The sequence below is a fragment of the Poecile atricapillus genome, chromosome 17, assembly GCF_030490865.1.
Source record: "Poecile atricapillus isolate bPoeAtr1 chromosome 17, bPoeAtr1.hap1, whole genome shotgun sequence".
Lineage (NCBI taxonomy): Eukaryota > Metazoa > Chordata > Aves > Passeriformes > Paridae > Poecile > Poecile atricapillus.
The window spans coordinates 8,233,890-8,260,375 of NC_081265.1; the positions used below are offsets into that span (position 1 = coordinate 8,233,890).

The 26,486-nt window shown below is 52.4% G+C and overlaps 1 protein-coding gene across 7 annotated transcripts in view; it reads right to left on the reverse strand.

The window, feature by feature from the left end:
• The window catches only part of SEPTIN9 (septin 9), a 136,037-nt gene that overhangs the window by 87,400 nt on the left and 22,151 nt on the right, over positions 1-26,486 (reverse strand). For 6 of the 7 annotated variants that reach the window (XM_058852465.1, XM_058852464.1, XM_058852459.1 and 3 more), the window contains one exon: positions 24,108-24,164. In XM_058852465.1, the coding sequence (XP_058708448.1) occupies positions 24,108-24,164 (57 nt within the window). Of the gene's footprint in view, positions 1-9,217; positions 9,353-24,107; positions 24,165-26,486 lie in introns of those variants that run through there. The other variant, XM_058852463.1, reaches the window with a different exon arrangement.

Below are 26,486 nucleotides of genomic sequence, written 5' to 3' on the forward strand. Positions count from 1 at the left end.
GCAGCTGCCCTGCAGTGGATCCTGAAGTGCCAAGGAAAGGCGGAAAGTATCCACCTCATTTTCCATCTAGGAAGTGAGAGCACACGTGTTAAATGATTCACACAAGGGCACAGAGCAGGAAGAGGACTCCAGCAGCCCTGCTTTAAAGTGCCACGAGATCATTCCCTCCCGCTGCTGCTTAAATCCTGACTCACTAGTAAATAAAGGCTGTGCCAAAAACCAAATCTGCTCTGGAGAGGAGAACCCTGATGTTTTTAGGAGAGGGGTACCCCTATGCTTTTAACACTGTACTAATAAACATTGTCCATTCTACTGGATAAAACCCCTCCCTACAAGGACATAAATCAGAATTTACTGTCCTCAGTTCTAAACCTCAGCAGTTATTTGCTTTTACAGCCAGACACAACCTTTCAGAGGTGAAATTCAAGTGGACACATAGAGAGTGAAGGGACATCCCTGGGACAGGTGAGGAGTGATGCAGGTGTGGGAGGCTGGAGCAGGAACTGCGGGCAGCTCCCAGGGGCTGGGCAGGGAACGTGGCAGTGCCCACCTCATCCCTGGGGTGAGCCAGGGGCATCCACAGCCCCCAGAGTGCTGCACTGCCAATTCCCAGCCAAATATCCCTGGCCTGCACTTGATACCCCTGTCCCACACTCAGGACCCCTGTCCCACACTCAGAGCCCCTGTCCCACACTCAGAGCCCCTGTCCCACACTCAGAGCTCCTGTCCCACACTCAGAGCTCCTGTCCCACACTCAGGACCCCTGTCCCACACTCAATATCCCTGTCCCACACTCAGAGCTCCTGTCCCACACTCAGAGCCCCTGTCCCACACTCAGGACTCCTGTCCCACACTCAGAGTCCCTGTCCCACACTCAGAGCCCCTGTCCCACACTCAGGACTCCTGTCCCACACTCAATATCCCTGTCCCACACTCAGGACCCCTGTCCCACACTCAGAGCTCCTGTCCCACACTCAGGACCCCTGTCCCACACTCGATACCCCTGTCCCACGAGCTGTCCCCCCTGCCTGGCCCCTGGCACCCCTCTGTCAGCCCCAGCACATCCCTGGGGATGGGGATGAGTCAGCAGGAGTGACAGACTCGTGAGCCAAAGAGATGACGGCCAAAGCCTCCGGAGATGCTGACACATCCACCCTTCCCTGCTGGAAAGCAGTGGCCAGGACTGTGGGATGCAGCTGCTGAAGGGCAGGGTGACCCTGATGCCCTTGAGTGGCCACGTAGAACAGAGGCTGGACAGAGTTAAGAGGATAAAGGGGGTATTTATTGAGGGCCTCAGATACACCTTGGGCAGCCTTGCAGAGATGGATGATGGTCATGAGTTTTTCTGACAATTACAAGTTTGGTTTGTTTGCATATCCGAGGTTAATTGTTCAATTCCATCTTCAGGTAATGTCATATTCCCCCAGTTTGTTCCCCCCAAAGTTTATACTTTTCAGGGCCTGAGGCTGAGATGGTGTCCTGAATCCCAGGCCTGGAGAGGATTGTTTTGTCTGATCAAACTGTGAAGAGAGCTTCACATGGAGCTCTGAGTTATACACTAATGAGTACAGGATCTGAAAAAGGTAAAAGCTAAAATCTTAAGGCATCAGCCCAGAGGGTCAGCCCAGGGAATCCCAGCCACCTGAGATGGGGCAGATTTCCTAGAGGCATCCTGGTGGGTAGTGAAGCCAACCAAAGTGTTCGTCATGCAGGGATCCCCCCCAGGTATGTGCTGAAAAAGCAGCAAGAAGTTTTGGGATGTTCTTTACAGGGTGTAGGTTTGAAAATGTCCACTGAAGCAGTGGGAAAAAGCCTTTTTGCACTCCTTTGCACACGGTGTAGTCAAGGAAACAGGTCTCTGGTCTGGAAAATGGGAGATCTGAGGCTGATGTCCTGCACAGCCCCAGGCAATCGACTCTTTACGAGTCACCTTGTAAAGACATCACAGCGTTTCTGTAAAAGCTGTCAGGACCTTGCCTGCAGCTGCACTCATGTCAGTCATCACCCAACCCCTGACACAGACCCTGCAGCAGTGTCACAGCAGCAGTGACAGAGCCACACACAACACCCGTGGGCAGGACAGCACCGCAGGGCTGGCATCAGCCTCCCAAACCTCAATTCCCCCCAGGTCAGGGCAGCTCAATACTCTGCATTTCCAGCACCACTCAGATGAGAAGGTCTGGAAAGTTCTTTGCTCACAGCCAGGGATGAGCAGCTGGGCCAGGCAGCAGCAGGAGCTGCTGAGGAAGGTGCAGAGATAGAGCCCCTCACACAGGACCCTGCTGCTCCCCTGCTCAAACCTGAAGCCAGAATCTCAGAAGCACCAAAACTCAGGGAGTTCATGACTTGCTGTAGCTCACCCAAAGTCAGCAGCACAGGGACAAAATCCCAGACTTAGGCACCAAAACCAGCCTCACCCACACCAAGATGTGTCTGCCCAACACAGCTGTTACCTGCAGCGTTTCTTCCTCCTTCTTTTTCTCCCAGCTAAAGCAGAAACTATCCCTGGACTCATCTCCTGGGTTCAAATCCTGATCCAAGCTCCTCAGCCTGCAGCTTCACACCCCAGGAGCTGCTTTTCAGCTTCATGGGTGTCCTTCAAAACAAGCCTTCCTGCCAGGTCAGGATTTTAGCTCTCCATCTGTCCCCCTACACCACCCAGACAGATTCAAATTTGCCCTTGACAGAGGCTCTGGCTTCATCTGGGTCACTTCATCCTGTGTGTGCTGGGCAGGTTTGGCACTGCCAGGGGTCAGGCATCCAGAAAACACCCAGAAAACACCCAGCACACACCCCTGCCTCCCAAACCCCTCATGTCAGCTTCTCTTCTGACCAGCAAGGCCTGTGACACCAAAGCCTCTCCATCACTGTGAGCAAGACATGGAAGCACAAAACCCTGGAAAGAAAAAAGCATCTGAGACCAATAAAGAGCCCACATCCTGCAGCCTTGGGAAGGAGAAAGTGCTGCATGCAGGCAGGCAGTGCCAGCTGCCAGGGTGGGCTGCTGGCATCGACAGCTTGGGAAGCTGTGCAGAGAGAACCCAGCTTTGGGGGAGTCAGGGAGAGTCATTTCAGAATATATGGACCAATTCCCTCATTAGCAGCCACACCAGAGGGTGCCCACACCTCTGTGCCCTGACCCAATGGGATTCTGAAAAAAATCAGACAATAAAAGCACCGAATTATGAGTATTTGTGTGCTCCAATGTGCCAGAGACCAACTTGAGACCAAAGGACTTGAGACCATATCAAATGTCTTGATAATATGGTTTAATTTTGCAGACTGAGCAGGCAGCAGTGAAATGCAAACCCACCATTATTTCCACGGCCTTGAGTTACATCATGGCCAAAGCTGCAACCTGGAGATGCTGAGAGCTTTTGGCAGGCTCCCCCCCAAACCCTGCATCCCAGCAGTCACAATGACCCCTGCCAAACTGGCTTCACTGGAAACCAGAATCACCTTCAAGAACAACTCCTTTAGTTGTACCTGGTAATGCTGCAATCACAAAATTAATGCAGAGCTGTTTATGCAGCACTGACTTCACAGAGAAAAATAAAAAGTCTTTGTTTTGATACAAGAAAGACATTTTTTACAAGGAGAACAATCAGTCACTGGAACAAACTCCCCAGGGACATGGTAGAGTCCCCACTGCTAGAGGTTTTCAGGATGTAATTGAGTACTGTGCTGGATAATCTTATTTAGGCTCCCTTTCCCACAAAAGGCTGGACCAGGTGATCTTTTGGCATCCTTTCTAACCTGGGCTGTCATTCCATGAAAAAATATACTCTCAGATTTATTGTGTGATTATTTGCTTGTAAAACTGATGCATTTTATTCACCTGTAAACCCCTGCTCGTTCTCCCCCCAAAACCACAATCCAGAGCTGTTTATAAGTCTCTAACAACACTCTTGGCATCAGCAACCCAAAACCCTGTTAAACCTTCCACTGAAAGGCTATTTCACTTCACCTGCACTCAAACAGCAGCTCCATCCTGCAGCACAGGCTCACACTTGTCCTGTGGCAGGGAAGCAGCACCTGGCTACAGGATAAATCAATTCAACCTCAGCAGCCTGTCCTGCTCAGCCATGGGGAAATTAAGTTTTCAGTGCTGGTGCTTAAGAAGGGAGAAGCTGCCCTTGCAATCAGACACTGCTGGAAAGATGCAATGGATAGAGCCCAAGAAACTTCTTTAAAATGGGTCAAGACCTGTGGATATTGGTGAAGCACACACATAAAGGACACAGTCTCCATCAGCTGTGCCACCAGGCACTCATGGTGGAACAGCTCCAGATGCCACTCACACCCCTGTTTTTGGGACTCTCCTCACTGCAGTGTCACAGCAGCTCCGAGCTCCCAGCTGCAATTCTGCACCCCTTCACTGACAGGGAGCTTCAGCAGAGACCCAAGCACCACATCCTCACCCAAAATCAAAGGGGAATGGCAGCACAAACATCTTTTCCTGAGGACTTACAGAACATCAGAGGCAGAGCAAGGAATTTTCCCTGCATTTTCTCAGGTGCAAGACTGCTCCTTAACGTGGGGCTTGCTGCCATGGAGCCCAGCACAGCACCCCCAGCACGAGGCATCCACTGCTCCCCAGAAAACCCCTCTGTCCACCAGTTACAGCTGCAAGTGCTGCGTGGAAAAGCCAACAGGACACAGATATTGTGCTTCTGAGATCATTAAGGCAACACAAGACATGTGTTGACCCAGACATACTTCCCTAACTACGTACTTGCCTCTACTCAGCATTATGGTATGCTGGACCTTGGAAGAGCCCTGACTCGCATGAGAAATGTCCTCCCTCACCCCAGCAGCATGGGAATCGCCTTGCTGGGAGGCTCCAAGTCATGCAGCAAAGGAAAACTCTGCAGAGGAGCTGCAGCCCTGGGGCTGGCCGAGTTCAGCAGAGCGGTGTCGAGGAGCGTTACCTGCGCTGTCAGGACGGAGATGAGTTGTGCCCCACAGAGGGACCATACTTAACGGAGATGAGCAGAATTTCCAGCAGATTTAAGAGCAGACATCAGGAAATAGACAATTCTTCATACCTTGACGTGCCTCAGACAACTGCGGGAAGGCGTCCGCTGGCCAGGCGGGAGCGGCAGCCAAAGGGGCTGGAGCAGCACGGAGCTCTCTGCAGACACAGCTCCTGCTGAGACAGCTCCAGAGCCCCCCAAAACCCAGCCCCTTCCCTGAGAGACACTGCAGGGAGCTCCTGATCGCTGAGCCACAACCTGCAGCCACAACAGCTTGCTGCAGAACACGAAGGGTGAAGGTACAGGTGGTTTTCACAGGGCACTGTAAGAGGCAGGGCTCAGCAGCAGGCAGGGACACGAGCAGTGGGACACTGGCAGCACACAGAGGGCTAAGGACACAAGGGAAGGGCTGGCTGAGTGGGATCTGACAGGAGGTGGAACCATGCAGACTGTAAATGCACAGCCTGTGGTGTCCCACGTGTGCTGCAAGCCAGAGGAAAAAGGAAAATGTCTGGCAAATAAGGTCCACTAAGTGAGAAAACACAAAAAAGAGACATGTCAGGCTTCTATCTGCTATTTCCTAGGAGTAACAGGGACACAAAAACCTGAGACAGGAAAGATAGCTGAAGTCATCAGAAGCAACCTCAACACCTCTGCCCTGACACACATATTTAGAAGATTAACTTTTAATAAAAACAAAATAAAGAAATAAGTGCATTGTCCTCACACCTCCAGCAATGACAAACAGCACCTCTGCTTTCCTTTCCTCTTTCTCAGTCCAGGCATGTCGTGCTCCCCAGGCAGCTCTGAGAATATCAAAGAGGTTTTGTTGTGACCATCCAGCCATCCCTGCAAACCACACACAGTGTCCCTGCTGCTCTGGCTGATGGACAAAACCATGTCAAACTAAGAATTTTACACATAAACATACCTGTAGTGGATATAACTGATCAGAGTGATCAGCAATGGGTTAATGAGCCCTTTATCTTCTTTCTGTGCACCTACAGCCCCCTCTGCCTAACACACGCCACTCACTGCAGCCAGGTGTTATGACCACATATTCATCATCTGTTAACTCTTAAAATGAGCTTTCCCAGAGCAATTTCAAAACTGATGTGAGTAATTTCACTGGGAGATGAGACATCGCTTCCCATCAGGGCTGCTCCTGTCCTCTCACCCCACCACGGCACTGACCAAATCCTCTCTGCTCAGGGAGTTGCAGACCTTTCCTTTTCTTTCAAGAAGAGGCCCCGCGGCAATAACAATTAAAGCTCTGTAGAGAGATCCGAGCCAGTCAAAGGGAGCAGCCGCTAGGGAAAGACAGGAGAGCCATCTCCAGGCCACTGTCACCAGCGCAACCTGGCACTGAGGGACAGAACAGAGCCCCAAAACCAGAGCAGAGGCATGCCTGGAAACAAATCCATTTAGAGCTCTTCATGCTTTCATAGGTCTCAGAAATGTGTGAGAAATGAGTTAACTGGATTAGAAGAGACAAACAGGTTCTGGGAGATTGTGTTTCTTCTGCCAGCACCCACAGGCATCACCTGAGACGGGCACCTTGTTCCAGAGCAGGGAGCCCCTCGCTGCCCCCCAGCTGGCACCGAGCCTGGCACGGAGCTGCAGCCTCAGCTCGCACCTGCCATGCCCTCCCCTGCAGATCAAGGTGTTTTTCATCCCCTGGGACGGGACCCTGGCTCAGGGACACGGCTCTGGGAGGAAAGGCGAGCTCTCCCTGGGCAGAGGACACCCCAGGGGACATGCCCAGCCCAGCAGCTGTGGGAAAACAGATCTCAAAGAAGAGGCCAGGCCCGGTTCCCACCAGCCCTGGAGTGCCCTCATCCCATCCAGCAGCCCCACACTCGGCTCAGGAGTCAGCTCTTCCCACCCACAGCCCAGGACTAATTAAAAGCATCTTTAGGGCCAGAGCAGTGACTGGGACATGGCCCCCAGCGTGGCACGGATCTGCTTTCATCCAAAACGTCTCAGATATTCACCAAAGCCAGGGCCCAGCCTTCCTGCTGGCCCTGACTGAGCTCTGCTCCCTGCCCCTCTCCTCCAGCAGTGCCAGGGCCCCATGGGACCCCCAGAGCACATCAGCAGGACCAGGGTGAGCTGAGCAGCTCTCCCCGTGCAGCCAGGCTGGGCCATGGACCTGGGAGTCACCAGCACAGCCTGCTGATATCAGAACCACAGAAACACTTAGCTTGGAAAAGACACCTGAAATCATGGGTTCCAAACATTATTTGTCACTTGTTCTCTTCAAGAACAGTTTTGCCACACATGGTTTATCATTCCCTCCGCTGCCCCTGCTGAGCAGCTTCCCCTGCCTGTGCTGACCCCTTCAAGCAGGGACGGATCAGAGACCAGACTTTCAGGCCATCCATTTCCCCATCCCATATTTCATGCCAAAGTCACGTATCATAAACACCACTAGGATGGTCTGCACCTTTCCAAGGTCTCACACAGCGTTTGAGTGAGGGCAGAGCAGCTGTGCTCATCATCCTGGCAACCTCCTCAGGTGAGGGCACACACCACGTTTATGTACCCCCAGCCCAGGTCACCAGGCACAGCCACATCTGAGCCAGCCATGGAAAAGCCAGTTCCAGGTCAGGGAAACACAGATGAACTTGGACATCGTTCTGCAAATATTGCTCCAGGGCATTAGCAGGAGGTCCTGCACCTTTGCACAAAGATGCTTTGGGGTCTCTCTACCCGTGTGCTGCTCGCCCTGGGAGCAGTGACAGCCAGCCCTGGCACCAGGGCTCTGTGCTCCCTGCACAATGTACAGCCTGAGGGCTGAGAGATCCCCACCTTCCGTGCTCGTTCAGAGCAAAAAGCCCAGGATCACATCACTAGGGAGTCCCTTTCTCCCCAGCCACCCTCTGCAGAGCACCCAGCGCCTCTGTGAGGAGGAACTGGAGCCAAGGGTGGGATCATCCCCCCTCAGCCCCTTCTCTCCCACATGTCCCTGCCCAGTGGCACAGGCTCTCCAGCCCAGAGCCCCGGGCTGCTGAAACACCCACCAGGCTGAGTTACAAGCAGCTCTCAGGAATGCTTTGAAGTGGCTCGGACCAGAGGAGGAAGCACAAGGGAGATGGACAGAGGGATGAGAAGGTGCCAGCCGCGCTCTGCAGAGGCGGTGGGGAGTGCAGGATGCTCCTGCAGGTAAATCCTTATCCAGGGGCAGCGGCTGCTCCCAGCACATCCCTGGACGGCTCTGGAACAGGCCAGCCGTGGGAGCAGCCCTTCCCCGGCCACAGCTTGGCTCCACCCTGGCTTGAGCGCTTCCTCTGGTCCCTGCGGTTTCCCTCCGAGCGCCGATGCCCGGCAGCCGCCTGGGAACGCCCAGCACCAGGGGCCTGGTGCCGCAGGAGGCTGAGCTGTGCTGGGCTGGCTGCGAGGAGGGAAACCCACCGCATCTGCCGGTTTGGGCACGATATCCCCTCCCTGGATCTCCCTGCTCACGGTGCTGATGCCCAGCCGTGCCCTGTCCCACCCCCGAGCAGCCCCGCGGGGCTGGAGCAGCCCTGGGAACCCCCCCGACATCCACCACTGGGCAGGAATTGCGGGAAAACCGGGGAATTCCGTGGAATTATCCATCGCTCTGCCCGCCCCCCTCCAGCCAGCAAGGTGAAGCTCCGGAATAAAGCAGGGAGCAGCCCTGGAACGCGCAGGCAGCTCCTGCCCAGCCAGGCGGGATGGGAGGGCAAAAACCCGGGGAAAACGCTTTGGCAAGCAGGAAAAGCTCCGCCACAACACACACACGCACAGCCAGGAGCCAACCTTCAGAGCAGAAGCGCGTCTCCATGCCAAGAGCTCGGCGATTTTCCTCCCTCTCCCCGGCTCGCAGCTCTGAGCTAACAGGCTCAGCATTCATCCCCCCGCGCCGTGCGGCACATGGGAGCGGAGGGGGGGAGAGAGGCACTCAAATCAAATCCAGACCTAGAAAGCAGTTTCTTCTTCCCCCCTGCTTCCCCCTTAGCCCCCCTCCCTCCCGGCTTCTGCTGGAATCACCGTCTGTCTCGAGGGCTCAGGAGGATGGGGGAAAAAAAATAAATAATGATAAAAAAAAAAAAAATGCAGAAGGGAAGCATTGCAAGGAAAAAAAAAAAATAAAAAAATAAAGGAATCGTCTGAAATCCACCCGGAGCGGGGCTGTTTCTCTTCTCAAAGTACAGAAGCTGCTGGAAAGGTAGGAGGGCAGGGGCAGAATATAACATATTAAAAGATCAATAGCCTACCTGAAATCCGGTCCCTCTCCATTACTACGGGATATATTTAGCATCCGCGTGTCACGGCCGTCCCTTTTTTCCGTGGCGTCCCCTTCTTTCCCCCACTCTCCCTCCCTCCTTGCCTTGCCTCCTCCTCCTCCTCTTCCAAAAAAAGCTCTTTGTCTGGTCTAATTTCTTCAATCTGTTGCAATCATGAATGCATCCAAATTACCACATTTCCATGTGCTGATCATATGTTTGTGCTCCAAACTGAAGTAGCTTTGTCTCTTTGAAATGAAAAAGAAGAGTAAGAGAGAAAGAGAAAAGGGGAGGAAGAAAGGAAAACGGGGTACATGACCCGAAAAATCCTGTAACTCCCTGAAATACTCCACCAGGCGCAGGAAAACTGGAAATCCCGAGTCCTCTGTAAAACAGTCTTAAAGCTACAGCGTGCGAGTGTCCAGGGGAACGCTCCAGCCTCCACAGCTCCCTCTTAATATCCACCAGGAGATGCTTAAGGAACTTGGCTCCTGACAATAACAGAGCGAACAACTCATCCAGCTTCTCAAATCTCTCCCCACTTCCCCGGTCTTATTTTCCTGCTATTTCCTCTATCCCCTCCTCCTTCCTTGGCTCCAGCATTTTTAAAGAGCGCAGATCCTGCACGCTCCCCCCCCACGCCTTTTGCCAGGTCTGAAGTTTCGATTCATGCATAAACTATTCGGCTGATGAAGGCTGACTTCATTCCGGGCTCAGCATCACGGGCTGCTGCTGCTGCTGCTGCTGCTGCTGCCAGGCGGGGCCCGAGCCCGGCACACGCTCCCCGCTGCTGATCCCCCTCGGGGGCTTCCCCGCCGGCCCTGGCACCGCTGCTCCCTCCTTTCCACCGCAGGGCAGGAGCAGCAGGGTTTCCGAGCCTGCCAAAAGCGATAGTGAAAGTCTCTGGCCCGGGCAGGAGCTCTCGGTGTTGTCCGAGTTGAGGTGGGATGCGAGAGCAGCTCTCCCTCCGTGCGGTGCCCGGGGGGCAGCAGCGGGAGAGAGCGGCTCTGTGGAGCCTGTGCCCGGTGCTCCTGTGCCCAATGCTCCTGTGCCCAATGCTCCTGTACCCAATGCTCCTGTGCCCGGTGCTCCTGTGCCCGGTGCTCCTGTGTTTGATGTTCCTGTGCCCGGTGCTCCTGTGCCCGGTGCTCCTGTGTTTGATGTTCCTGTGCCCCGTGCTCCTGTGCCCGGTGCTCCTGTGCCCGGTGCTCCTGTGCCCAATGCTCCTGTGCCCAGAACTCCTGTGTCCAGAACTCCTATGCCCAGTGCTCCTCTGCCTGATGCTCCTGTGTTTGATGTTCCTGTATCCAATACTCCTATGCCCAGTACTCCTGTGCCTGATGTACCTGTGCCCGGTGCTCCTGTGCCTGATGTACCTGTGCCCAGTGTTCCTGTGCCCAATGCTCCTGTACCCAATGCTCCTGTGCCTGGTGCTCCTGTACCCAATGCTCCTGTGTTTGATGTTCCTGTACCCAATGCTCCTGTACCCAATGCTCCTGTGCCCGGTGCTCCTGTGCCCAATGCTCCTGTGCCCAGTGCTCCTGTGTCCAGAACTCCTATGCCCAGTGCTCCTCTGCCTGATGCTCCTGTGTTTGATGTTCCTGTATCCAATACTCCTATGCCCAGTACTCCTGTGCCTGATGTACCTGTGCCCATGCTCCTGTGCCTGATGTACCTGTGCCCAGTGTTCCTGTACCCAATGCTCCTGTACCCAATGCTCCTGTGTTTGATGTTCCTGTGCCCAATGCTCCTGTGTCCAGAACTCCTGTGCCCAATGCTCCTGTGCCCAATGCTCCTGTGCCCAAAACTCCTGTGCCCAATACTCCTGTACCCAATGCTCCTGTGCCCAATGCTCCTGTACCCAATGCTCCTGTACCCAATACTCCTGTGCCCGGTGCTCCTGTGTCCAGAACTCCTGTGCCCGGTGCTCCTGTGCCCGGTGCTCCTGTACCCAATGCTCCTGTGCCCGGTGCCCCTGTACCCAATGCTCCTGTGCCCGGTGCTCCTGTGCCCGGAGGGATGCAGTGATGCATGGCTGCAGACCTGGGCTGCCCCACACGGGAACCTCCCCCTGGCAGTGGGGACACGGTGTTCACACCTCCCGCGGGGGCTGCCCCTGCCCGAGCACCCTGCACGACCCTCCCGAGCCAGCCAGCACTGATTCCCACCGATCATCACCCGGCCTCCATCCCCAGAGCTGGCCAAGAAACCGCCCAAGCCCCCTGCCAAGACAGTGCTGGGAGGGAAGGAGCAGCTGTGCCACAGGCCAGGTGTGCTGACAGGACCCTCGTGTTACCAGCATGGTCCAAGTGACAGCTTTTTCCCAAAAAGCTCACAAGTTCACATGGAAAAACTCAAGTGTGAGAGCTGTGACACAGCCTGGCACTGCTCTCATGCCACAGGCAGAAGGACAGGCTATTGCCCAGCTGGATGAATAAACCCCTAAGGAAAGACTCCAGGCACTGCCAAACCTTTACACAGCCTGGGCTTATATTATATCACTTTTCAATATTGAGGATTCGTCCTGTTCAGCAGCTGGTACAGTATCAGCATCCCCAAATGAGAGGAGGAACAGGGCCAGCAGCCAGCTGTGGGCTCAGCCCTGCACATCCCAGAAGGCAGCAGGGAGCCCCAAGACAGCCCAGTCCTCTGGGAAGTTCCTCTCCAATATCTTCTCCCCCCCAGCATGTTACTCCCTGGGCAGAGGAGTTTAGATTCCTTCCCAAATCCTGCTCACTCAGAGCTCTGTGTGCTCCTGCTGCCACAGCCCAAGGCTCTGGAGGGGACAATAAGCAATATTTTCCCATTGCCAGGCTCAAGCCACATTTCCTGCCCGAGACCTCAGAGGTGCTGAACACAAAGCAAGGACACGGGGGAGTGCACAGCCCCATGGAGCACAAACCCCACTGCACTGCCTCCACCAAACAGCCTCATGGGCAAGCTCCTGAGGCTGGAGAGGAAGGGAAAAACCCCGGGGAAGCATGGAGAAAGGAAGAAGGTGAATGGAAAGGAAGAAGGGATGGGGGCAGCACGCATTTTAGCCTCCAGACTTTAACCCATCATGATCCAGGTGCTGGGAAGGATAAAGGCACCATTCCTTGCAGGGCAGATCACCAGGAGGCACTCAGGGAAGAGAGCCCAAACTATGGTTAATGCAGCTGAACTTGAAATGCACAAAACCTCCAGGTAGCTGCTCTCAGTCAGACCTGAAGTGCTCATGAAAATTTTAATGGATTCACTTTAAAGGTGCAGTCTGTGCCTCCAAAGCAGTGCTCACAAAGCACTAAAAGGCAAATAATGGGGTGCCTGTGATTAATAGAGGGGTACCCCATGAAGGTGATGTCAACATCAGGGTTTGGTCCCTTCAGAGGTGTGTTTCCACATGTTCCAGGGCTGGGAATTCCCATTTTTCTTTGCTTTCTGAGACATTTTTCTCAGTTTTCTCAAATGTCTGTTCAAATGGGTGTTCAGTGGTCTGTGCACTGCAGAAGTGTATGCAGAGAAAGAAAATATAAATTCCATTTTCTAGTAGTACTGCTAAAGGGTGGGGGAAAGTCAAGCACACCCAGATTTTAGGAAGAGGACAGAGAACTCTCTCCCCTGGCCAGGGCTGCCTTCTTGGGGTTCAAACTTTTGGGAAAGCCACAAGGAGAGGGAGGAGGAAGGAGCAACTTTGAAACCATTGCTATCATTGCTAACAACCCCAACTTCCATTTGCAAACAGCGATGGGACACGAAGCAGGAGCCCTGCTCTGCTGCCACCCCGTGCTCACGGGGCTGGCACAGGGCACACACACCTTCCCTCACAGGTTTGGACATTTCCAGGGGTGGCAGCCAGCAGGAAGCACTGCCAGGTGCACAGAAAGCAAGGAAGGAAATCACTAACAAGAAAGTCGAGCAAGCCCTGCGCCAGGCTCAGCTGGAGCTCGCTCTCACACACCTCTGCGAGGCTCCCCCAGCCCCTGGCAGAGCCAGAGCTGCTCTTTGTGCAGGAACACAGAGAGCAGCAGGGACTGTGGCCATGGCACAGAGCCCAGGGCAGCCAGCAGGGTGCTCAGGACTGTTGCCACTGTCAGCAGCCCCAGCAGTGGCACAGACACCTGCAGGTATCCAGGCAGGTTTTATTTGCCCCTCCTTGTCTGCCTCTCCAGTTTTATGCTGGGATTATGTTCCTGGGGTATTTCATTTGGCAGAAGAGATGTTTTTTCTTTCCTGCCTAGGTCAGTGCAGCCCCTCAGTCACAGCTGACCACTTCCTCCAGGGTTTGAGCTCATCAGCTGGGTATCACCTCATAGCCCCAGCCCTGAGCTGGAGAGGATGAGTGCTGCAAGTCCCTTCAGGGGTCAGAGCTTCAGGCTGCACTGGGAAAGGTGCAGAAAGCAGCCAGAGCAGCCAAAGACCTCCAGAGCCTGGAGAGGCAGGAAAAATGGGGATTCAACTGGTTCTTTTACAGATTATCTCAGCTATCTGCAGCACTGGGTGTCTGGGAGGAGAGCACAGAGGGAGGACAGTGCGGCAGAGTGCAGCATTCCTAAATCAAATTATGTTTAGTGAAGCATTTTCACATGAGGAAATGCAGGTCCAATCAAGAGGTCCAACTCAATTAAGTGTTACTCCATTATATTCCCTCAATGCCTTTTACCCCCAGGCTGGACTGAGCCAGCACTGAGAGTACCTGAGCCTCCATGGACTGTTTGCTCCAAAAACCTTTCTTTTACACTTTTATCAGCCTTGATGATGGGGAAGAAAGAAAACCTTGACTAAAACTGTCCTTTTCACTTGGAAAAATATTAAAACCAAACCAAGGAGATCCTTCTTTTTCCAAGGAAGGCACTCACACTCTCAGTGCTGCTGCCCTGCTCTTTGCCAGGCGTTTCTTTGCCTCCATCCCCCTCTCCCAGCTGGGCAGCCAAGCTGCCCTGCCCGGGGCTGCAGCTCTCAGCTGCTCCACATGTGCTGCCAAGCAATATTTTGCCACTCCCTGGCTATTTCTTATGAAAAATCTCTATTTGTTCAACACAGGGGAACCCAAATCACTCAGATCCTCCTGAGTTACCACCTTTCCTAAGCCAGAGACCCCATGTTGGAGTCAGAGGCACAGGAAATATTCCCTTATCTGTGCTGACAGTCTCTGACTCTCAAGAGAACACTGAGTTTAACTTAAAACCCCAGAGAAAGCTTCTAGAACTAAGTAGAGAAACTGTGAATGTGAATGTGTGAGTTAGAGTTGTATTAAATCACTGAGTGAAAAAGTTAGAGTTGGGAGTTTTATTAATATGTGAGACACAAGATGGAGGATTTGGGGCGTTGTCTCTTTCTCCTTCCTGTCCTTCTTCTTCTTCTGGGGTTTTTGGGTAATATCAGGGGACTGGATAAAAGAATCTGCATTGCAGGACACAGATGTCGAATTACTGGGTTATTAATGAAAATAAGTTACTTAGCATTTCATTATTGGATGGGCTGACACTTAAAAGACCTTGAAGAGATTCTCCTTCAGCCCTTTTGCACCTTGTTACCCTACTGCACATAGCTCCTTGTACTCTGTAAATATGTAATATAGATAAGAAAGAATAAATATCCTAAACATGTACATGAGAAATCATCTCTCTCTTGTCCATCTCAGTCCTGGGGAAAAGAACCAAAGCACCAGTGTCACACCCTGCCAGGACACAAAGCTCATCTCAGGCAGAGCTGGGGTGGCAGTGGCAGCGAGGGGTGGCTGTGACAGCAGCAGCACAATGTCCCACCCAGCCCCCTGAGACAGTGCCCACAGAGGGGACTGTGGAGGGATTTTAAGGACAGCCCCTGTCAGAGCTCTCCTCTGGCTCTCAGCCTCGCTTTCTGAAAGCCTCAAACTGCTGGAAACCCCTTGTTCCTCGCCAGGCTCACTCTGTAACACTCCTGTGCTCAAGAATTTACAGCAGCTGGCAGGGCAGAGCGAGAGGCGAGGCAGCGCCGGACACTCCTCACCCTCCCGGGAGAGCAGAAGGAGTTTCAATAAATATTAACTCTTCCACAATCCTCTGCTGATGTTTTCCTTCCTGAACACCTCCCTCCCATTAGTCTTGCCCTCGTGGGCTCCATGAGGGCCCCAAACAGGGGGGGTCACTCCACACCTGCAGGTCTGTGGCCATTCACTGCTGGGGAAGGCAGAGCCCCGTGGGGCACTGCTGAATTTGCTCCTCTATTCAGCTTTGCTGAGAGCCCAGCTGGGTCTCTGCACACAGCTCTGGGGTCCCCAACATCAGAAAGACATGGGTGGACTTGCTGGAGAGAGTCCTGGAAAAATATGAAGAGACCACGAGGGTTGGAGCTCCTCTGCTCTGCAGCCAGCCTGGGAGAGCTGGGAATGTTCACCTGGAGAGGAGAAGGATCCAGAGAGAGCTCAGAGCCCCTTCCAGGGCCTACAGCAGCTCCAGGACTGGGGACAAGGGATGGAGGGACAGGACACAGGGAATGGCTTCACACAGACAGAGAGCAGGGTTTAGTTTGGCTGTGAGGAAGAAATTTGTCCCTGTGAGGGTGGTGAGGCACAGATTGTCCAGGGAAGCCCTGGCTGGCCATCCCTGGAAGTGCTCAAGACAGGGTGAGGTGGGGTTCAAGGCCAGGCTGGATGTGGCTCTGAGCAATGTGATGAAGATTTCTGCACAACTGAATGATGCAGATGAAAATTTCTGCACAATTTCTGCACTTTACACACAGGCAAGCAGAGGAGAGTGGCATGCCCCACTGTTCCTGTGCACTGAACCAGCTCCTTGGCATGGAGGGGAGACCCCACACGAGGACAAACCTGCTGAGATGTTTGTTTTACCTCCCTCAGGTGCATCCCAAACACGTGGATTTTCACAGTGTTTCTGTTAGGAATCCTCTCTCTGATGGATTTCACTGTGTTACCACACTGCAACACAACCATCACATTCCTTTACCTTAAATTCCCATTGCTGAGGAAGGGATAATCCACTGAAGGGAAGAAAACACCCCAAAACTGGGCAACAGACCCTATTTTCATTTACCAGCAGAACCATCCCAGCCTGGACTCTCCTGAGCACCATAAAACACTTTTGACTAAAAATCAAACCACAGAAAATTTAAACCAAGGACTGCTGCACTGAGTTGGTCCATCAGGAATGTCTCTTGCTCCTGGTGCTTTTCTAAGAGCTCACTTATCACTCACTTATCGTTACCAAAATTTTGGCAGAGAGACTTCACACTCTGCAGGTCATCCCAGAACACCTACAGTGCTTCAGCCACAAATCTCACTGCCTTCCAGGAAAATCATCCCTGTGACAAAGGGCAGCATCTCCTGCAGTCCCAACCAGCAGTAAATCCGTGCTCTATGCCCCAGGCAGAGTTTGGGGCTCGGTAAGCACCAGGCAGCTCTGGTGCTCACCCTGGGGGCTCAGAGGAGGCTGTGGTGGCAGCCACAGCTCCAGAACTGTCCTCTGTCCTCGGGATGAGGGACACCAGGCTTGGAGGGCAGCAGGGACAGCTGAGCAGACACGAGCTGGCCCGTCAACATGCCCAGGAGCAATTTGCAAACCGGTGTTTTAGCAGCAGAAAGAGAATAAACACCAGAGAGAGACTCGTGTAGTGAGCTGAGAGAAATGTGGCCACCCAGAGCTGCTGAGGGAAGCAGCGCCCCTGAGCTGGCACACACACAGCAGGACAGGGCTCACCAGCCCTCCTTCCATCCATTCCCCTCCGTTCCTCCCCTGCCAGGTGCTGCACTCACACACTTCCCACTCCTCCAGTGCCCACTGGCACACTGGACGTGTGTCCTGGCCCTGCTGTGCCCTCACAGGACGTGGCTGGGCTGGCAGAGGTGACACTGAATGAATTTCTCTCTCGGCACTCTTTTACTCTGGAGGACTCAGGGTGCTTTCCTCCATCCTTCAAAAGGGGAGAAGATGAACAAATGAGATAAAGCCACGCTCCACTGTCACTCCTCTCCCCTCTCTCTGCTGCACCTGAGGTTGGAAGGGCTCTCAAGGCTTCCTCCAGAGATGTCTGCTGCTGAGGTGAGAAACAACCTTGCTCAAGGACTTCTCCTGTCCTGGAGGAGCCACACTGCACTTCTACATTTCCTTTCCTCAGGGGAGCCCTGTGGACCTTGTCAGTGCTCATCAGCAGATCTGTATCACGCTCCAGCATGGAAAATTGTTATCTTAAAACACAGTCAGCATCCGAAGCCCCCAAACATTACAGAGCAGTAAATCCCTGAACCAATGATTCATATTTTACTGTCTCTGTTTTCCTCACACAGAGTCAAATGCTGTGGGAAAGGCATCGAGATCCACCTCCTCACCTGCAGGGTTCAGCAGCCTTTGGGGCCTCACTGAAACCACACCTGAGGCTGGAGATGAGCCAGAGGTGTTCAGAGGGACCAGCACGAGCAGCCAGCCCCCAGCACATCCCCTCACCCAGGGCACCCAGCACCAGCCTGGGCTTTCTCAGCTGTGCCCTCCCTCCCTGTGAGGAACACCCAGCTCTGCTGGCAGCCACAGGACCGTGCCAGGCAGCTCAGAGTCCACGTGCCAGCATTACACAAGTGCCCTGTGTGTGTCCCTGCAGGAACCAGACACCTGAGCTGGGAGCAGCCTTACAGCTTTAACTTCTTGCTGCCCAGAGCTGGGATCACCTGGAGAGCCGTGCCTGCAGAGGGGACTCTCTGGGCTGCCTGGTGACCTCTGCTGCTCTGTCCTGGCGAGGAGAAAGGCCATGTGTGATGAAGGGACACGTGTCAAGCCGGGGTTTGTCACCAGGGAGCCCAGGGCAGCGGGTGGTGCCTGGGGACACTGTGGCAGGAGAGCTGCACAGCTGGGGTGACCGGTTTGGTGCCTGGAACAAAGGGGAACAGAGGCTGCCCGAAGAAATTCCTATGACCTCATCTAAGGACACATCCAGAGCCATGAGGCTGCAACCACAGGCTCCAGTTAACCCCTCAGCTGCTGCACTGCAGTGAAAAGCGCCTCTGTGCTACAGGCACAGAACCACAGCAGAATTAGGGTTGGGAAGGAACTCCAAGGGTTCATTGAGTCCAACCATCAGCCCAGCACCGCTGTGTTCACCACCAAACCCTGTCCTCAAGTGCCACACCCACACGACTTCTGAACATCTCCAGGGATGGTAATTCCACATTTCCCTGGGCAGCCTGTCCCAGTGCCAGACCACCTTCCCAGTGAAGAAACCTTTCCTGCTGGCTAATCTAAACCAGCCCTGCTGCAGCCTGAGGACGTTTCAGCGCCCAGCAAAGAGGTGCTGCCATCACAGTGCACACTGTGCATCCCCCCAGCTTCCAGCTGGACCCAGAGCTGCACTCCCAGCCTGCATCCCAGGATGCCAGCAGGAAGCTCCAGACAGATGCAGGACAAGTTGAAGGGCTGGACCAAGGTTTCCAGTGTAACTTCTTAATCTGTTTTTCTGATTCTGCTTCTCTACTTCTTCTGCACTTCTCCTCACTCCTGGATTTCTCAGTCTCTTCTGAGCTGAGCTCCTCTGGAATACTCCCTCATGGAGAGTTCCATCTATCTCAGTTCTCTGGGTCAGGAAGAAAACTCCAAACCTCGTTAGGATCTTGTTTCTCGTGTTTATTAGGATGTTATCAAAGACTTGGCAGACTTTTTGCTCAAGTTCAATTCATCCTGCCCTTTTGGCTCACTTTGGCTCTGATGGCACAAAATGGTCCTGAACCACGTGGCTGTTTCATCTTTATATCTATTTTTATCCAATTAACAATAGACATGTATATTATTTTTCTTAATGACCCAATGACCTGTGTGCTGCATTGTGACATTCTCTATCCAATCACCTGTTACTACCCAAAAACCTCTACAAGAAGAAAATGAGGAAGAAAGAAGAAGGAAAAGAGACAATATTCTAAACCCTCCATCTTGTCTTCTATTTTCTAAATTAGTTTATACTTTAAACTTTAACTTTTTCACCCAGTGACTTAAGAAAACTCTCTAATCTACACACTCACACTTTCAGCTTTTCCATCTAACATTAACAGTTGTTTTCATGTATCACCATGAGAACATGCCCATAAATCTCATGTTCTATGAAATTCAGTGTTCTCCTGGATCTCAGAGCCAGGGACACTCACTCTGTGTCTCAGACTCCACATCCAGGAGATGCCAAGCTCAGTTTGCTCGGATGCCACACCGACACGTGGAGGGCTGTGCTGTGCTGTGAGTGGCAGTGGCCACGTCTGAGCTGTATTTGTGTGACAGTTCTGGCAGCACTCCCCTGAGGAAAAACCCCTCACACACCTAATGGTTTTTATAGCACTCTGAATTTGCTTATGTAACAGGCATCATGCACGCTCCAGTGGGGAGCCCCCGGCTCCTGCCATCGCTCTTGTTTATCTCCACTGTTCTGGTTAACCCACAGCCTCACAGAAACCACTTTCTACACTTGTTCTCTCACAGACTCCAGGCACAAAGGGAGGAGATGGTCCTCAGGGCAAGGGATTAAGTCAAGAGATGGAAAAAGCAAGATCTGTTGTCATGAATTTTGAGCAATCCAAATTAGTGAACCCTGCTGAAGCGATGATGCCAATTTAAACCATGCCCACAGCTATGTGTGTTCTGCTCTTCCACCCACCTGGCCTCACATCTTTCCATTTCAGTGCCCATGGGGAAGGATCCCTGGACTCAAGGCACAGCCTGCAGGTTCTCTGCTGCTCTGTTTTCCCAAGCTATGAAATAGGAACATCCATAACTATTAAAGGGAAAAGGCAAGGCTTGATCAGGGAAAAACCAAATAAGACAAGAATTATCTGTGCCAGTCTTGTGGAAATTTTCAAGTAAGACTATAATATTTTTATTTTTGTTAGTCCCAGGTACCAGAGACCTCCTGGGTGCCCTGGACAGTGTGGCAGTGTGGTGACAATGGGGTCAGTGGGGTGCTCATGCCCTGAGCAGAAGCACACAAGCTCAAACCTTGATCTGACCTTTGAACCACCTCACTTCCCCACCCCACACTGGTCCACCCACTGTGGCTTCTGGCCCAGCTTCCACCATCAACATGATGGGTGAACAAGGGGCTTGAGTGCAAACAACGTCTGGAAGGGAAATTCCCCTCCACTTTCTCCTCAAGTGAATTATTTGGGCAGTACAGGACAAGCTGTCCCAGCAAAGGTCCCGGTGAGTGCCCCTTTCTAACACAACCCAGAGAGCTGGCCTTGACTTCCTGCCTCTCCAAATTATGCCCTGCACTTCCAAAAAGCACCGAGACAAGTTGTGGCTGATCCTCAGCCAGCTGCTGACAAGGCAGAAGCTGTGCTCTCGCTTTTTGGATGGAAAAGCCCTGCCTGCCCTGGCCCTGGCAGGCTGCCCCTGCTCCAGGCAGCCTCAGGGCCACACAAAGGCTGAAACAGGAAAGCTGAGACACCTGCTCCCCTCCCAGCCCTTTGGGAGCTCTCGTGAACAAAGCACCTGAGCCACAAATAGCACAGGGCCAGAGCAGAGCTGCCCAAACACAGCTGGAAGGCACCGTCCCCCCTGCGTTCACCTACACAGGGAAAATCTGGTTTAGCTAAAGCAGTAAACTCCACCTTTTCATGGACCCTCTCCTTGTGTTACCCTTGCCAGGGAACTTCCTTCCTCTTTAGCAAAAACTGAGTTGTAGGCTGGAAACAAATCAAAGTACAGAGCACAGCTGGCTGCCCGAGAGGAACACGGTCTCGGTTCCTTCCACTCCAACTGCTCTGGGCTGTTTTCTGGCTGAGCTGTGAACACACCACTGCTCCACATGGCAAATGTCAGCAAATATTTCTCTGCTTCAAATCCATCAGGTACAGTTGTAGGAAAACGAAGTGGGAGTAACTTTTCTGTCACGCTGCTCCTAACTCATGCTGGAGGGATGGGACACGATCCAGAGGGACCTGGGCAGGCTGGATGGGCTCATGTGACCCTCAGGAAGTTCAACAGGGCCGAGGGCAGTGTCCTGCACCTGGGTCAGGGCAATCCCAGGTACAGGCTGGGCAGAGAAGGGATCAAGACTATTCCTCGTGGGGGTTGGGGGTGTTGGTTGATGAGAGCTCCATAAAACCCAGCAAGGCGCACTGCTGGCCCAGAAACCAAATGTGTCCTGGGCTGCAGGGTGAGAATTGTGAGCAGCAGGTCAAGGGAGGGGATTCTGCCCCTCTATTCCACTCTCCTGAGACCCCTTCCTGCAGCTCTGGAGCCATCAACACAAGAAGGATGTGAAGTGCTGGACAGAGTCCAGAGGAGGCCACAGAGATGCTCCAAGGGCTGGGAGAGCTGGGTGGGGGTGACCTGGAGAAGGCTCCAGGGAGACCTCAGAGCCTCTTCCAGGGCCTGAAGAGGCTCCAGGAGAGCTGGAGAGGGACTTGTGAATCCCACCCCTGGGGCTACACAGCAGGTTTGAACAAAAGCAGCTCCCCAGCCCTGGAGCTGTGCTCAGCCAGCACTGCCCGGTGCTGGTGCCACACTGCCACGTGCAGAGGGAGAGGAACGTTTGAGTGGAGCTTCCAAAAGAGGTCAGCATCACTTCTGCAGGTTCCTACCCTCACTGCACACCCCAAGGCCATGTGTGGATGCCTGTGGAGCTCTCTGCATCCCAGGAGTTGGTGGCTGTGGAAATGAACATCACCCCTTTCTTTGTTTAGGGTGGCAAAGAGCCCAAAGCAACTGAGCCCCTTCTGCAACGCCTCACTTGCAACCACTGCTCAGTCATCCCAAACCCAATTTATCTTCTACAGGAATAAAAAGCTTCTGGGTGCAAGGCCAGATGTGCAGAGGGGAAAATTTGGACCTAAAACAAGGGGAAATTGAGCTGCAGTTATATGGAGTCATAAATATTTACTGCAATGTAAACCGAAGGACTGAACTGCTCATTTGATTTTTTAACTTGAAAAAAAAAAATAATAAAATTTACAAGGTCTCTCACCAGAAAAGTGGAAAAGTATATAATTAGAGTCAAAGGAAAACAAGCTTGAACAAATGTGCTGTGTCTGTCAGTGTGGATTCCCTACACCCCAGTTCCCTTTGGAGCTGCACCAATTCCCCCTTCTGTCCTCGGATGTCTGTACATGAGAGCAGGCGGTGCCAGGGCTGAGGCAGCAGCTTTGTTTGTGCATATGCACAAGATAAACACACACTTCAGCTCCAAACTGCCAGCTCTGCGCTGGTGGCCGAGTTCTGAAGCATCAGATCTAAAATTCAGCTCAGTCCTCCCGGCCTCTTGCTGCCCCGGAGCTTTAACACCCACACAACACCAAGGCTCCCCAGTAATTATCACTCAATGCATCTTCGCTGCCCCTTGACATCAGTTTGGGGTGCAGTAGCCTACTGTGAGCAGAATTCCATCCTGCCACTGATGGTGCAAGGCTGTGGAGCTCCAGATGGCAGCAGCAGGACGGTGTCACAGTGAGCCAGCCCTCGTCACCCTCACCTGTGCCACAAGCAGCTGTCCCTGAGCAGAGCTAGAGAGGGTCAGGCAGGCACAGATCCAGCTCCCAGGGCACTCAAGTGAATGTTCAAGCAGCCAGCCATGACCATTCCCCATCCCACACGTGCTGCTGGCTGCTGCCAGCACAGCACTGAAGCCACTGCTCCAGGAAGGCTCCCCCAGGGTGGATTTCTGCTGCCACCCACACCGAGGGAAAAGCTGAAAAGCGCTGTTTTGATAAGTCCATCTGGGAGCTGAGGCAGGATATGAGGGATGAGAAGATGGATTGAAACAGCAAATCTGGCCTGGAGGGAGCAACTGAGTGACAGAGAGACCAAGGGGACAGGAGGGGATAAGAGCTAAGTGTGATCAGAGCTGGGTGCTGAAGTGAGTGGGGTCTGGGGGGCACAGGCAGCAGAGAAAAGGAGGCAGCAATAGTCAGGGGAAGGTTTCTAGACTAGAATTTCTAATTCAATCCAGGCTAGAACTAGAGGATCTTTAAGGTCCCTTCCAACCCAAACCATTCTAAGATTCTGTGAGATCAGAGAAGGAAACACAAAGGAAGATTTCAGTGGCAACAAAGCACCTGCTAGTGGAGAGCAATGTCTGGGATGTCCAAAGCACCTTGGCATGGAGACCCACTGCTTCCCACAGGGCTTGGAACCAGGGAGCAGCACAGGCTCCTCAGAGGGGCTAACACTGCCAGCAAAAGAGGCTACCAGAAGGAAAAGCCCAGATCTGGGCTGCCTCAGCTTCCCTTGGTGTATTTTAGATGAGAACAGTGACATTTTTCACTTGCAGACAATCCCTGGGCAGCCTCAGCTCGTGTCACACACAAACAAACAGAGCACACAGCCCCAGGTACTCACAAGCACTGGGAATCCTGCTGCTGCTTTCCTGAGGCTGGGAAACACCTTTTGCAAGAAAAACAAACCCTCCCTTCTGAATCAGAAGCAGCTCCCAAAACATTAAGCTGCAATTAGGGCTGTAAATTTAGCCACAAGCACTTATAATCCATAAATCTTCACATTCAATAAAAAATAATAGCTAAAGAGAGTCCAAAAGAGCTACTAATGACTAAAGGGGATTTCAACCACAGGCCTCTCCTGCTTTCTGTTGCCTTGTGTTAAATTGGGTTTGAGCTTGCTAATTATTGTCTCTGGACCCATTATACAGTAAGGAATATTTTATATTCTCTCTCTTTTCATAGTTTGTTGGGGCTTTTAAATATATATATATATATATATATATATATATATATATATATCTCACTCTGTTTTTCACACATACTGCTTTCTTTCTCCAGCACAGAGAGCTCTGCATTTACCAGCAGCAGTTTGCCTTCCAAACCATGGCAGAATATGTGATTTCTGACTGTCACCTCTTGCATTCCCTCTGTTTTTCCCTTTTTTTTTTTCCCTTTTAAACCGGATGAGGAGGTTTCAAAGAGAGAAATTCACACACTTACTCGGACTTGTCTGGTCACTGAGCCTCCGAAGTCTCCCGCTGGAGGTCCGGGTGATTCCTAAAGCAAGAAGAAGGTTGGAATAAGGAATCCATGTGAATATGGTGTGTGAATCCCTCCCTGCTATCACTCTACATCTGGCAAGGCACAGTTCTGTCAGGAATCTGCTTTGTACAATCATCTCTCGGATCCAGGGAGAGTTACGTGTCATTTTAACCAAAAAACACCTGAGGAGAGACCTCCACCTTTCCCTGAAGATGTCAAACATTATTATTCAAACACACCAAACCCACAAATGTACTTATGGTTTCCAGAAGCACCAGAGGGGACTTTAGGAATCATTTTGTGGGACATTCACATTCACCTCTCACTCCAGGATATTTTATCCTAGAGAGAAGTGCAGCACTCCCTGAGACAGACTTCCCTGCTGGGAGAGGAGAACACAGGAATTTAAGGATTTGCACGAGTCCTGCACTCACAGACTCCTCTCTGGGTGGATTGCACCCCCATGCTGGGAGCACATCGTGTGTGGGAGCCCTGCTGTGGGGTCAGAGCAGTGGAACAGGGGTGCACCTCCCCTTCCACACCCATTTCAGAGTCCTCAGGAATTCCCAGGTGCCTGCTGCCTCCCAGACTCCCAGCAAACCAGTGGCACCTGCTGACTACAACACCATTTCTAATCCATCATCAGCTTCTTTAATTCCTCTGCCATCCCAGCTGCCTGTTTGTAAAATGCTGATTGCCACAGCACTCGCTTCCCACTCAGCAAGAACCTGAATTCTCCTTAAAATCCCCAGAATTCCCATTTAGTTAAAACACAGCCATGTGAAACTGTACATGGATTTGTGCCTCAGTTCCTGGCTTTTCACCTCAATAAAAGTGGCCACAATAAATGCAGTGAACCACCTCAGGTGGGATGCCATACCCTGGAATCCCCCCAGATGTTATCATGTCCTGCTATGACATTCCCAGAGGCTCTGGCAGCTCCCCAGCCTCGGGGGTCCTGCTGGAGGAGCAGGATGGTGTCCAGGATGGACACAGCTCCAGGACAGTGTCCATCATCTCAGGCTCCTGCCAAGCCACAGGAGCTCCTCAGCTCATTCCAAACCCTGCCCCCAGGATTTGAGAGTGGTGACATAATTAAATTCTGTTATTTAAACCATCTTCTCACCATCCACCAGATCTGTTGGACAGGAAGCAAAGGGATTAAAAGAGCATCAATGTAAGAGGCAGAACAGGTCTAAACTGTGATTTGTAACAGAGTCACAACCTTACAAAACCTTGTCAGCAAGAAGAGTGCATCATAAAAGGAAAAAAAAAATATTCAAAAAGAAATAGATACATTTATATAGAAAAAAGGCAGGAAAACTTTCATGCCAGTAAGGCCTGGGATAGAGAGAGGGAAGGGACAAAAGCTGCCTGGCAGCTGGACATGGAAAAAGCGTTTCATGCTCAGAACCCTGCTTGTGTATATATATTTTTACACACACACACACATATATATATATATATATATTTATGCCTGTGTGTGTTTGCTCTCTCCCTTTCCCTTTCTGACATAAAAAGCCTCTGTGCCTACAACGTGATGTGGTTGAACCACAGGGCTGGTCCTGGGAAAGGGTGACCCAGGGAGAACCCACGGGCAGCACCACCCAGAGCTGTCCCCCCACCTCAGCTCTGCCCCCAGAGAGCCAAAACTCGATCCAGGACTGTCCATCCACACCCATGAACCAGGCTGGCTGCTCCAGAGCATCCCCTGCACTGCAGCAGGGCAGCAGCCAGCCTCACTTGCCATCCCTGACAGCAGGACAAGGGCTGAAGCTTCTGGGAACTTGTGCATTAGAACCAGCATTTTCAATTTTAAACATATTTTTGTGATTAAACCCAGAGCCTGAATATTTTCCTTAATTCTTGTCTCCTCTCTAAATGCCTGCTGCTCCTTTGGACGCTAGCAAGGACGAAAAGCTGCATTTCCTCTGCTGAACAGATTTTTACCCAGCTCTTCTTGAGCCAGGCTGCAAGAGCAGCCACATCCCAGCTCTCCTCCCTGCAGAGACACAACACCTCCGAGTTCCCTGAGCACAGGCAAGGTGCAGTGTTGGAACCCAGCTTCCAGAATCGCTCCAAAAACCAGAGAAAACCATCCCTGATGGGTGGCAGGCTGAGGAATGCAGATCTGCAGCCATGCTGAGCTGGTTAAAACAGCCTTTCATGTTCAAAGCCTTCATTCAGTCTGCGGCGAGGCAGGACGGAAGCTGAACGAGGAGCTTACAAGCTTGGGCAGGATCACATATAGGAAATAGGCTTTATTCCCTTCAGCAACTGCAGTGGAAAAACACACACAGCACTTGGAGCACCCAGCACAGCCATCAGCATCCATGC